Source organism: Lycium ferocissimum, chromosome 1, assembly GCF_029784015.1.
Source record: "Lycium ferocissimum isolate CSIRO_LF1 chromosome 1, AGI_CSIRO_Lferr_CH_V1, whole genome shotgun sequence".
Classification (NCBI taxonomy): domain Eukaryota; kingdom Viridiplantae; phylum Streptophyta; class Magnoliopsida; order Solanales; family Solanaceae; genus Lycium; species Lycium ferocissimum.
Genome location: NC_081342.1, coordinates 7,733,042 through 7,747,078, shown reverse-complemented (window position 1 = coordinate 7,747,078; position 14,037 = coordinate 7,733,042). Strand labels below are relative to the sequence as shown.

Genomic DNA, 14,037 nt, shown 5'->3' with positions numbered 1-14,037 from the left:
ACACTCTTTTTGATTCGTAGGGAGTATTATACAATTTTATATTTGAAGAAAAACATTATACATAATATATCAACCTTGTATAAAGTGTATATAAATGTATAAAATAAAAGGTGTTTATGCACAAAGTATATGCGCTACGAGTAAATATGTTCAAAATTAGATATAGAATCGTAACTTTCCCTATTTTTTCATAATATTTCATTTAAAAAAAAAAAATAATTTAAAATACGGAAAAGGGTCAAATATACCCCTGTACTATCGAAAAAGGGCTAAATATACCCTTCGTTATACTTTGGGTCTAAATATACCCCTAACGTTATACTTTGGGCACAAATATACCCCTCCACTGTTAAAGTTGACTAATGTGGGGCCTAATCCCACGTGGCATTAATATTTTAATGAAAATAATACCATGTGATATGCCACGTCACCAAAAAAACCCAATTTTACCCCCACCCTCTCCTTCCATATCATCTTTCACCATTAGAACCACTGCTGCACCAGCATCATGCCCACCACTGATTTCTCCGGTACAACAATATTCTTAACTACGAAAACGGAAAGCTTCAAGTCACAAAGCACTTGGTTAACACAGAGAAACAAATCAACCACATCTTTATCAATTAGAAGGGGAAAAATGCAAAAATATCAGTGAACAGAAAGCTAGACAAACTAAATAATTCCTATTGAAATCACCAAAGAAGTAAAATTGACAGCAATCAAAAGGGAATTTTTAAGAACAAGCAATAAATTCTACTGATTTTTTTTTAAAAAAAAAATTCAAGAACTCTATACAAAGACTAATATGGAATTATGGATGAAATAATTAAGAGGATATATCTTGAAATACCAAATCACGTGGAAAAGAACAGATTTTGAAAATAAGAAACAGGAACATTGATGGTTCTAGCAAGACACCTATCATGATGATGACCAAAAAGAAAAAAAACAGAGGGAAATGGTGGCAAAAAGAAGAAATGTTGAAGAATATATCCAAATTTAACAACATCTATAATTTGGGTATTGAAGATTGAAGGATTTTAGAGATGGGTTTTGAATCTTTTCGTGAGAATTTTGGTTTGGAAATTGGATTTGGGGGTTTTAGGTTTTCAAAAGTTGAATCTTCCTATTGAAACCACCAAATAAAGTAAGGTGGTGGGCATAATGGTGGTGTGGCAGTGGTGCCTATTGTAAAGATGACATGGTATTATTTTCATTAAAATATTAATGCCACGTGGGATTAGGCCTCACATTAGTCAATTTTAATGGAGGAGATATTTTGTGCTAAAGATAACGTTAGGGGTATATTTAGGCTAAAAGATAACGAAGGGTATATTTGACCCTTTTTCGATAGTAGAGGGGTGTATTTAAGCATACATATTAGGATCACACAGGCAGTGAAAATTCACAATATCACCTGCAGGGTCAAGCTAACGTGTCAAATTCGCATTGGTCAATATCCCCCACCCGAACCCCACAATCGTCTCTTCTTTTTCTCTCAAGCCATTTCCACATCGCAGTTTTTCTCCATTGTTCTTCCAATTCCCATCACTGTGAAACCTTCAAAAACAGAGTGTTTCCATCACAAAGAGAAAACCAAAAAATGACAGAGTCATTGATAAGGAAGAAAGCTGGAATGGCTAGTGTAAAAGACATGCCATTATTGCAAGATGGTCCACCACCTGGTGGTTTTGCACCTGTCAGATTTGCTCGTAGGATCCCTAATACTGGTCCAAGTGCTTTAGCCATTTTCCTTACTGCTTTTGGTGCTTTCTCTTGGGGTATGTACCAAGTTGGCATAGGAAACAAGAAACGTAGGTATGAATCCTTTTTTTTTCTTTCAGTTTTTGAAAAAGAAACATTTGGGTATGTTTATTTTGTCTTGATTTCATCTGGGTATGTCTTAATTTTTGCTGTTTATGTGAAAGTTGGTTGCTTCTTGGTAGGAAATAAGGAGCGTAGGTATGAACATTTTTTTTTTTTTAATTTGTGGAAAAAAGAGCATTTGGGTATGTTTATTTTGGCTTGATTTGATTTGGGTATGTCTTAATTTTTACTGTTTATGTGAAAGTTTGTTCCTTTTTTTTTTTTGATAGCTGATTGTGATTTTTAGAAAACCCTAATATGTTCTTGAATTTGTCTTCATTGGTTGATTTGAGCTGGTTAAGAATTCGAGCTTCTTTTTTCTTTTCCTTCTGTTTCTTTGATGAGAGTAGTAAACTTTGACACTTTATCTGAATTGGTAAGGGAATAGATTAAGTAGAAGCATTTGGGTATATTTATTTTGTCTTGATTTGATCTGGGTATGTCTTAATTTTTTGTTGTTTGTGTGGAAGTTGGTTCCTTTTGGGTATGTACCAAGTTGGTATAGGAAATAAGAAGCGTAGGTATGAATCTCAATTCCCATCGCTTTAGAACCCTCAAAACAGCTTAAAAAGACAGTGTTCCATCACACGACACTGTAGGAAAAAAATGACGGAAGCTATGATAAGGAAGAAAGCTAGAATGGCTAGAGTGAAAGACATTCCGCATTTATTACAAGACGATCCACCACCTGGCGGTTTTGCACCCGTCAGATTTGCTCGATGGATCCCTAACACTGGTCCGAGTGCTTTGGCCATTTTTCTTACTGCTTTTGGTGCTTTCTCTTGGGATATGTACGAAGTTGGTGTTGGAAATAAGAAGCGTAAGTATGAAACATTAATTTTTATGTGAAAATAGCATTTGGGTTTGTTCATTTTGGCTTGATTTGATCTGGGTACGTCTTAATTTTTGTTTGTTTTTGCAAAAGTTAGTTCTTTTTTTATTATGTTCGTGATAGCTGATTGTAATTCTTGGTAAACCCAAAAAATGATTTTTTTCTTGGGAAAAAACCGTTTGGGTATGCATATTTTGTCTTGATTTGATCTGGATATGCCTCAATTTCTTGTTGTTTTTGTTAAAGTTGGTTTCTTTTGGGTATGCACCAAGTTGCTATAGGAAATAAGAAGCTTAGGTATGACAACAATAACATACACAGTGTAGTCCCATAAGTGGGGTCTGGGGAGGGTAGGATGTACGTAGACCTTACCCCTAAATATAGCATTTGGGTATGTTTATTTTGGCTTGATTTGATCTTGGTATGTCTTATATAAAAGTTGGTTCCTTTTTCGATGATGAGGATGATGGTTGATTGTGATTCTTGATAAACCTTAGAATTGTTCTGGGTATGAATCACATTTTCTTAGTTTGCTGAAAAAAGAGCATTTGGGTATGTCTTAATTTTTGCTGTTTATGTGAAAGTTGGGTTTTTCTGGGTATTTACCAAGTTGACATAGGAAACAAGAAGCGTAGGTATGAACCATTTGGGTATGTTTATTTTGTATTGATTTGATTTGGGTATGTCTTAATTTTGTTGTTTGTGTCAAAGTTGGGTTCTTTTGGGTATGTACCAACTACCAAGTTGGGTTAGGAAATAAGAAACGTAGGTATGAATCAATTTTTTTTTCCTCCAGTTTTTGCAAAAAGAACCAGATGGGTATGTTTATTCTGTCTTGATTTAATCTGGGTGTGTCTTAATTTTTGTTGTTTGTGTAAAAGTTGGTTCCTTTTTTGTTCCTCTCTTGATGATGTGCGTGATAGCTTGAGTGTGATTTTTTTAATTTGTGAAAAAATGGTACTTCTGGGAATGTTTATTTTATCTTGATTTGATCTGGGTATGACTTATCTTTTGCTATTTATGTGAAAGTTGGTCCCATTTTAATGTTGTGGATGATGGTTGATTGTGATTCTTTTGTAGACTCTAAAATGGTTCTTAAATTTCTTGTGCATTGGTTGATTTGAGCTGGTTAAGAATTCGAGCTTCTTTTTTTTTACTTTTTATTTCTTTGATGAAGGTAGTGAAATTTGACACTTTATCTGAATTTGTAAGTGAATAGATTGAAGAAAAGGTTTAAAAATGTGCTGAAAGTGCAAAATTAGGTTGTGATTAATGATGAGCACACACCAGTTTTGAATTTAAGAATAGAAAATGGTATACTTGAAACCAGTCCATGAGCAAGGCTGTTGATCTCTGGTGGGGGTGTACACTTCAACAGAAATGTGATGATCCCGTGAAATGATCCGCGAAAATGTTCATTTGAGTAGGCTACTTTTACATATTATAAAGCGGTCTTGGTTTATTATGTTCCTTTATATTCAACAAAACTACGATGTGATAACTATCTAGATTTTTGTGCATCATTGATAATCTATCACTGTCGACTTTGAGCAAGTGTTTTCCATTTAAAGAAGTTGCTTCTTTGCACCTAGGACTTCCCATCATAGAAAGTTCTCAGCCAAACTGCTTCGATTAGAGGAAAACCAGAATGTTTTATAGTTTGCTGGTTGTCTGATCGTCAAATAAAAGCTAGTACCTAATGTGTTATGTTGTCTGCGATTGTTTCTCATACTCCTAAAGATCTTCGAGATCAGGATCCTTCCCAGTAGGCAGAAAAAGTTTGCTCCAAGTGGAAGGGGCATTTTGGATATCAGAACTTTTGAGTTTTTTTTGTTAAGTTCAATAGAATGTATTATCCCCCTTAACATACTCCAGTGCTTTAAAAGCTGCATGAGATGAGAACACCGGTTAGCAGATTTGTTCTTGGTAAGCATTTCTAAATCATCAAACTAAATGTACTCCATCCTTAAAGACTTGCTAGTCTGGGGTCTTCTCTGGGATAGACCCCCAGCAATTGTCCTGGATCTTGCAGCCATTGTAGATTTTATAGATATGAATTTCAATGAAGATTCCTCTGTTAATGGGGAAGCCTTTAAGGTATTGCATATGGCAGTTTTCATTTTATGGCCCTTTTCAGTTGTGTATCTTCTGAAGAAAAATATTTGGAAATTAAGATGGAGTGAAAGATAAGTGGGGTTTTAATTAGCAGGATATTAAGTTGGTTGGAGGGTAGACTATAGAGTGGTTGGGGCGCATAGTCCCTGGAGTTTTAACCTGTTGGCCAACCGAAGACGGGATGGAAGCCCACAGAACGTTTCTCGACGTAGGAAAAAAGAAGAAGAAAAAGAGCAGGATATTGGGTTAAGATCTAGCCAATTGTGAACCGTCTTGATGCTGTGGCGAACTGTTATCATGTGATTATAGATGTTGGGAATGTATAATCCTAATAGGAGTTTTCTTCGTTAGTTATCTCTTTCTTATTATTCACTGGGCAACACCATGGAGATGATAAAGCCTTTAAATTCAATGGCTTGAAAGTGAGGGCAGTCGTCATTGAGAACCCAATGTCCAATGCCAGATTTTAACTGAATTCTCACGATCAACCTGAAGTTTTTCTCACTCATATAGAATCCGAAATCAGATATTGAAGAAGAGACTAGGCATAGACCAAATAAGTCTAAAAGAATAGTTTGATGCTAGAATTGGACAGAGTCATAACCAAGCAAGTAACTCTTCTCTAGCCTGGTTTTATGACATTCTTGAGTGAAAGACAGACTGCTCAGTGCCCAAGGTCTATGAAACTCAGTAATTATGAGCGTATTATTAGGTCCCCCCTGAATAACTAGCAAACGAAGACTCCTAAAAAATGCCAAGCTTTTTCTTCTGCTTAAAAATTTATTTGTCTACTTTTTTTTTTTTTTTTTTGTTTGGGGGGGGGGGGGGGGGCACCAGTTTGCAACTCTTCAACTGTAGAGGGCTGTGATTGTCCAGGAAGGAATATGCTGCCATTGAACCAATAAATATAGTACTTGTGAATCTTCTTATGCGCTCCCCCCTTTTTCTTTCTATACCGTGAGAATGAAATTAGTAATTTAACGATCTTAATCTCCTTCTCGAGCAAATACTTTGAAAACCTCGAAGGTATTGACTTTCTTTTTCTTAATTAATGGCAAATCTTTCTAAACGTGAATTTGTTGCCTTGAATATATCTGGCAATAGCTATCTGTCTTGGGTTCTTGATGCCGAGATTCACCTTGAAGCGATAGGTCAGCGTACACCATCAAAGATAAAAATCGTGCATCGAATCAAGACCGTGCCAAGGCAATGATATTCCTCCGCCATCACCTTGATGAGAACTTGAAACTGGAATATCTCACTGTTGAAGATCCTCTTACGCTGTGGAATAATTTAAAAGATAGATATGACCACCTAAAGATGGTCGTACTTCCACAAAAGACGTTTGATTGGATCCGTTTAAGGCTACAAGATTTTAAAACTATACGTACGTATATTTTGCCATGTTTAAAATTATTTCTCGGTTGAAATTATGTGGTGAAAATATCACTTGATCATGATATGCGGAGAAAACATTCTCCACTTTTCCGCGAGTATGCTCCTGCAAAGAAAGAATAGAGATGAGGTTCAAGAAATATTCGAACTAGTTTCACATCTTCTACAGTGGTGGAACAACATAATGAACTATTAATGAAAAATCATGAAAGCCGACCTACTGGTACTGTCCCATTCCCTGAAGTGAATGAGGCAAACTTTCACCATTCTAGGCGTCGAAAAGGTCGTGGCCCCAGTAGTAGTCATGGCCGTGGTCAAGGAAGAAATTTTAATTAAGATAGCCGTCTTGCACCAAATAATACCCTTCACTACTAGCAGTGTAAAAAGAAGGATGAAAAGCATGAAGCTGTGCAAAAGAAAAATTCAAAAAATAAATGCTACCGATGTGGTGGAAAGGGGCACTGGTCACGTACTTGTCGTATGCCAAAGCACCTAGTTGTTTGTATCGAAGCCTCGCTCAAAAGGCGAGAAAAGAATCTTTGAAGCAAATTTTATTTACGAAAATAATGTTGAGCCCGTATCTAGATGTAGCAGATTTCTTTGAACACCCTGAAGGAAAAATAGATCATCTGATCGGTGATGGATCTGTAATAACTTAGATATTTTCATCCATGCTGTTTGTATTAGCTAATATAGTTACGTTTCCATAGTTAACTTTGTCTATTCTTTCGTTTTGAAGAATATATGGAATTCCTCAAATATTATTTGGATCAATGACCAATCATGAAGATATTTGTGTGATTGATAGTGGAACAACGCATGCCATATTCAAAGATGAGAAATACTTCTCACTTGCTTAGGAAAAAGGGAAATGTCAATACAATTTTTGGTAATTCGAAATTGATTGAAGGCTCCGGAAGAGCTACTATATTTCTGCCTAAAAGGACGAAACTTGTTATAGAAGATGCATTATTCTCTTCTAAATCCCCAAGAATCTTGTTAAGTTTCAAAGATATCCGCCGTAATGGGTATCATGTTGAGATATTAAATTAAATAAATAATGAATATGGACTACCGGTCCAAAAGCCTCACGTTTAGCAAGGGAATTCAATTCTGATTAAACTGCCTCTTGCCATTTTGGCCAATCTTATCTTCGTCGACATTCTTCGACATATTGAGGTTCCTGATCCTCAATGTCTTTCATAATATTCAGTGCAACATTATATGCAAAAACATTATCCACCATAATCTCCGATCCATTCAAATCTATCCCATCACCAGAAGAACTTAATGATAGTTCTTTACTCACTTGAGTCTCGGGTTCCCTGATATCTTTAGGAGTATCAGGATTAATCAGATCTTGAATATCTTCATAATATTCTTTCACAGTGTCATTCTGATCATTTTTCGTGTTTCTTTTTTTACGATTTTTATCCTTAGAACCCAATGACCTACCACGCTTCAGGCGTGTATGAGATTCAGAGGCTATGACACTAGTAGATTGTCCCTTTGGTCAATACGGATAGGCACATTCTCTGCAGGGATATGTGACTTAGTTATTCTTTTTAAATCAGTAAATGCGTCTGGCATTTGATTTGCTATTTTCTGCAAGTGGATGATCTTTTGGATCTCCTGTTCACATATAGGGGCACGTGGATCAAAATGGGATATTGATGAAACTTTCCACGCAATTTCTCTTTTAATTTCTTTTTTGTCTCCCCCTAATTGTGGGAAATTTGTTTCATCAAATCGACAATCTGCAAATCAAGCAGTGAATAAATCTTCCGTTAATGGTTCAAGATAGTGAATAATAGAGGGTGATTCAAACCTAACATATATTCCTAACCTTCTTTAGGGGCCCATCTTAGTGTGCTGTGGTGGCGCTACCGGCACATATACAGCACAACCAAAGATTCGGAGATGAGCAACATTTGGTTCATGACCAAATACTAATTGTGACGGGGAGTATTTATTATAATGAGTCGGTCTGAGACGAATGATAGATGTTGCATGTAAGATAGCATGACCCCAAACGGTAGTTGGCAGCCGTGTTTTCATAAGTAGTGGTCTTGCTATCAATTGTAGTCGTTTAATAAATGACTCAGCAAGGCCATTTTGGGTATGAACATGAGCTACGGAATGTTCAACTTTTATCCCAACTGACAAACAATAATCATCAAAAGATTGAGACGTAAATTCTTCGGCATTATAGAGGCGTATAGCCTTAATGGGATAATTCGGAAACTGTGCCCTTAAGCGTATTATTTGTGCCAATAATTTCGCAAACGCCGGGTTGCGAGATGATAGGAGGCACGCGTGAGACCATCTTGAAGATGCGTACGTAGGACCATAAAATATGTGAATGACCCGCGAGGTGGATGAATAGTCCACATATATCCCCATGTATACGCTACAGAAAGGCAGGGGATTCAATGTCAACTTTCATTGGTGATGGCTTAGCTATCAATTTACCCTGATAACAAGCGGCACATGAAAATTCACCACTTTCAAGAATCTTCACGTTCTTAAGTGGATGCCCATTGCTTGCCTAGTGCGGGTTACCTCTCCTATGTGGTTTACGAGCTATTGCACATGAGCTGGGTTTACCATGGGCGCACCCGAGGGGTAGCGGCTGCTGGTTCCCATGTCATTAAAAAAAAAAAAAAAAAAAGTGGATGCCCATTTGAATTTTCAATAATTCGTCTCATCATTATTGATCCAGGGTGACCTATTCGGTCATGCCAAAGCACAAAAGTACTTGAATCATTAAACTTCTGGTTACGATCGAGTGTGCTTCAATTGTACTAATTTCTGCATAATACAGGCCAGAAGACAAAGTTGGTAATTTCTCCAAAACATATTTCTGGCGGGAGACATTCTTTGTAATACCAAGATATTCTTTATTATTTCATTTAATGTCTCAACATGATATCCATTACGGCGGATATCTTTGAAACTTAACAAGTTTCTTGGGGATTTAGAAAAGAATAATGCATCTTCTATAACAAGTTTCGTCCCCTTAGGTAGAAATATAGTAGCTCTTCCGGAGCCTTCAATTAATTTCGAATTGCCAGAGATTGTACTAACATTTCCCTTTTTCTTAAGCAAGTGAGAAAAGTATTTCTCATCTTTGAATATGGCATGTATTGTTCCACTATCACTCGCACAAATATCTTCATGATTGGTCATTGATCCAAATAATATTTGAGGCATTTCCATAGATTCTTCAAAACGAAAGAATAGACAAAGTAAACATTGAAGTAGATACTATTATTAAACAAAGCATTACACAAATTTTATTTACATAACTATGGAAACATAACCATATTAGCTAATACAAACAAGATGGATGAAAATATCTAATTTATTACAGATTCATCACCGATCAGATGATCTATTTTTCCTTCAGGGTGTTCAAAGAAATCTGCCACATCTAGATGCATGGGCTCAACATTATCTTCAGAAATAAAATTTGCTGCAACATTCTTTTTTGCCTTTTTGAGGGGGGCTTGATACAGCTCAACTAGGTGTTTTGGCGTACGACATGTACGTGACCAGTGCCCCTTTACTCCACATCGGTAGCATTTATTTTCTGAATTTTTCTTTTGCACAGCTTCATGCTTTTCATCCTTCTTTTTACACTGCTGGTGGTGAAGGGTATTATTTGGTGCAAGACGGCTATCATGATTTAAATTTCTTCGTCGACCACGGCCATCACCATGATTGGGGCCACGACCTTTTCGACGCCTAGAATGGTGAAAGCTTGCCTCATTCACTTCAGGGAATGGGACAGTACCAGTAGGTCGGTTTTCATGATTTTTCATTAATAGTTCATATGTTTATCAGCCACTAGAAGATGTGAAATTAGTTCAGAATATTTCTCGAACCTCATCTCTCGGTATTGCTGCAGCAGGAGCATACTCGAGGCAGGAAAAGTGGAGAATGTTTTCTCCAAAGATATCATGATCAGTGATATTTTCACCACATAATTTCAACTGAGAAATAATTTTAAACATGGTTGAATTATACGCACAGATAGTTTTAAAATCTTGTAGCCTTAAATGGATCCAATCAAAACGTGCTTGTGGAAGTACGACCATATCTATCTTTTAAATTATTCCATAGCGTAAGAGGATCTTTAACAGTCAGATATTTCAGTTTCAAGTTCTCATCAAGGTGATGGCAGAGGAATATCATTGCCTTAGTACGGTCTTGATTTGATGCCTGATTTTTATCTTTTCTGCCAGACCCATCGCATCAAGGTGAATCTCGGCATCAAGAACCCAAGGCAGATAGCTATTGCCGGATATCCAAGGCAACAAATTCACGTTTAGAAAGATTCGCCATTAATTAAGAAAAAAAAGAAAGTCGAGACCTTCGAGGATAACCTATTAGGATAGTGTCATACTTCCCATGTTAAAGTTAGCTTTTAGCTACGATCAATTTTCAAGAGCTGAGTTTTCTCCATTTACTGTCTTCAACTCTATTATGTTTTCTTGCATGAGACTATGCTTTTCTTTAAATCCTTCCTCATCTGTTTGTTTGTAGAAAGAATAGCCAGCAACCGACATTTCATCCTCCTTTTAAAGACACACTAAAATTGTGGAATATCCTGAATGGGATGAGCAACCTGGGGAATATCAGTTCCATGTAAAATGACCTCCTAGTCACTGAATTCTTACTTCTCTGATTTACCAGTTATATTTTGGATAGGATAAAACCCTGAATAAATTGAAATTATGCGATGAAGATTAGCATGATAAAATCCTTAAGGAGATCAATCGTACTACTTTTGGCTATATTTGGCAAAGGGTGCTGTTCAGGCTTTACATCTGAAGTCAATGTTAAACTGCATATGTGCGTTGGTCCAGATGAGCCAAAGTTCTTGCAGCACTCGTAGTAGCTAAACTGGTAGAGTGGGTGACTCCGGATCTTTAATATAGGAAGCAACGCTGCTGAGCTTCACTTAAGAGTGTTGTTCTGTCTGGTGTGTTATTTTCGCAGTCTCCAAGAGGATTTATCGGTTTTCCTTTTATGTTTGGACTTTGGAGGAGTTATGAAATTTATTTGGGATTTATCATGCTTTCGTTTTTATTGGGATAAATCACGTATATTTTGGACATATCCATAAACAAGAACGTAGAATAACCAGCTGGGAATTTTTTTTCCTAGGAATAATAATCAGCAAGGATATTCACACCTCCGGTTAACCAAAAGTACCGATTGGACCTATGGAGTTGGCTTTAGCTGTTGTCATCATAATTTGTGATATTTCCATCAAAGGGATGTCGGTGATTAATGAAAATCAATATGAATATCATTCCTTGTACATGTTTTAAAATCTATGTTGTGTTGCCAGCTTTTGCTGTATATGTAAAACTTTTGTGTTTAAGCTAGTTATCATGATAAAAGGATGAAGTGGTACTGCTGTGGGACCCTGGGTGATGCAAGAAAAATAACAAAGATAGAAAGTAATTTGGATTGCATCACTGGGTATTGTTTATTTGCATAAACTATCATTTACTTGTGTTGAAGACCTAATATGAATAAATAATAGTGTCTTAACTTTAACAATTTAAGTTTTGAGATAAGATGATCACACAATTCAACATGGTATTTAGAGCCAAATCTATCCTTATGTTTAGTTACCTATTGTTGAACACCCCATGTTATTTTATCTATGCTCCAAATGGAGCATGCCTGTGTTAGGAGTCCCACATTGATTGGGGGGCTGTGCTCTAATCTCTTTATATTTTTCTTAATCACTTTTCACCTTATGCAAACATTGGTTGAGGGTCTGGGTCGTGTTCTCTTTATATGATAGTGGATAATTTTCCATTCATGAGCTAACTTTTGGATCGAGTTAGTTCCAAGGTCCATTTTAAACAATGATATTAGAGCCAAATGCATTACTGATACTGTGTTGCCCAATGTTGGGTCCTCGTGTTTTGTTGTCCACATTCCAAATATTTAGTTCTAGTTTTTTTTTTTTTTTTTTTTTTTTTTGGGTGCGGGGGGGGGGGGGGGGGCATTGTGTTCACATTGGTTGAGGGTATGAATTGTAGTCCATTATATGGTTTTGGACATTCCTGGCCTAATGAACTAGTTTTTTGAGTTGAGTTAGGTTCAGGATCTACGGGATGATTAATTAATTGTTCTCTGAATAATTAGGAGCCAGAGCTCTCTGATATCGGGCTTCTTCGAGGAACTTGGAAAAGCTGTTTGAACTAGGACATTCCTAAAACTCCCTTCTTATGTTTTGGAAGATGTGCACTGGTTGACACCTTCGTGGTTCCGAAATCATTGGCATTCTCAAATATCTTTAGGAAAAGTTCTGATAATATTTGCATTATGTAGGGTGATAAAGGAAGAAAAATATGCTGCCCGAAGGGCTATCCTGCCCATGCTTCAAGCTGAAGAGGATGAAAGGTGAGCCCACTTGAATTTGTTTGTATTCCATGCTCCTGTTTATTTATTGTAGTCTGAACTGTTTATTTATGCTGTTGTTTTTTTGCTTATTCAGATTTGTTAAAGAGTGGAAGAAGTATCTTGAAGAAGAGGCGAGAATCATGAAGGATGTTCCCGGTTGGAAAGTTGGTGAAAGTGTTTACAACTCTGGAAAATGGATGCCTCCAGCAACTGGAGAGCTTCGTCCTGATGTCTGGTAAGATGTTGGTAATCTTCCAGGACGTGCAGCACGACAACTGCTTGGTTTCAGTGTAGCTGAGCACATACTTTCCTTTGGATTTCTTTCCTAATTGGAATAATGATGTATCTGCAAAATCTGTGCAAATGTTTAGAATGATGTTAAAGGATTTGCTTTAACGCGGTTAGCATTCTCCCTCCTATCTGCATAGGAGTTTCGGATTGTAAGAGACAATGCAAGTTTCATTTTCTCTAATAGTTGGTTCAGATCATTTTACTGAATAATCTTGTCTCCAATATTCTATCATCTTCTATATTTTCAAAGTTTTATTTTTCAATTACATCCTTGATAGCAGCACCCTTTCTTTACCTGAAAGCAGCTTTTCCACTTCCCTCAAGCAATTTTTTTCCTTCAGTAGTTGCCTCAAACACTGGGAGAAGCCGAATTTAGCAGTGGTTATTGTTAGATGTTTCTGATAAATATTGTCCTACACTAGAGATTGTTTTCCTAATTACTATTGTTTTAATTTTTTTAAAATTCTTTTTCATTTTTTTAAAAGTAAATTGCTGTAAGATTAATTTACATAATCTCATGGAGCATATATGTTAAAGGCTTAAAGCTATGCCATACCACAGGTGAAATCTTGCTTTACACCTTATGCCTACTAAAACATTTGTTCTGCAACCCCTGTGATGAAATCTGAGGCAAATAACCTCAACTAACACAAAGAAAGATGAATTTTTTGTTCAAACAAAGAACAAAAAGATTAATGGAGTCGACTAAGTTCCCAATATCCTTTTTACATAATTAAATTGTTTTTTGATAATCCAAACTAAAGAGACCACTGGATACCCAGTTTTAAGGGTATAAATAAACACCGTTATTGATAATGGCAATATCACCAAACAGAACTCTACGATATTAACACCCAGTAAAGGCCACTTGATAAAGTGAATTCTTAATAGGTCAGAACGAAATATTAGGCAAACTTTCTGACTGGAAAAAGCTTATCAACATCCGGTATTTCTATCAAACCAACGATAACATGACAAGCGTCTTACACATACATTTTTATAATTAATCGATGTGATTGGATGTAAACACGTTGTTAGATGGACCTGAACTAAAAACACAAGACACAGGTTCTTTTCCTATACAAATACATTAATTTTTTTGACATTCT

At 36.3% G+C, this 14,037-nt stretch overlaps 1 protein-coding gene across 1 annotated transcript; it reads left to right on the top strand.

The window, feature by feature from the left end:
* Positions 1-1,583: 1,583 nt before the first annotated feature.
* Positions 1,584-13,194, top strand: LOC132043781 (NADH dehydrogenase [ubiquinone] 1 alpha subcomplex subunit 13-B). The gene is made up of 3 exons (XM_059434277.1): positions 1,584-1,818; positions 12,566-12,637; positions 12,732-13,194. The coding sequence occupies exons 1-3, from the start codon at positions 1,604-1,606 to the stop codon at positions 12,874-12,876; spliced, it is 432 nt and encodes a 143-aa protein (XP_059290260.1). The 5' UTR covers positions 1,584-1,603; the 3' UTR covers positions 12,877-13,194.
* The last annotated feature ends 843 nt before the right edge of the window (positions 13,195-14,037 follow it).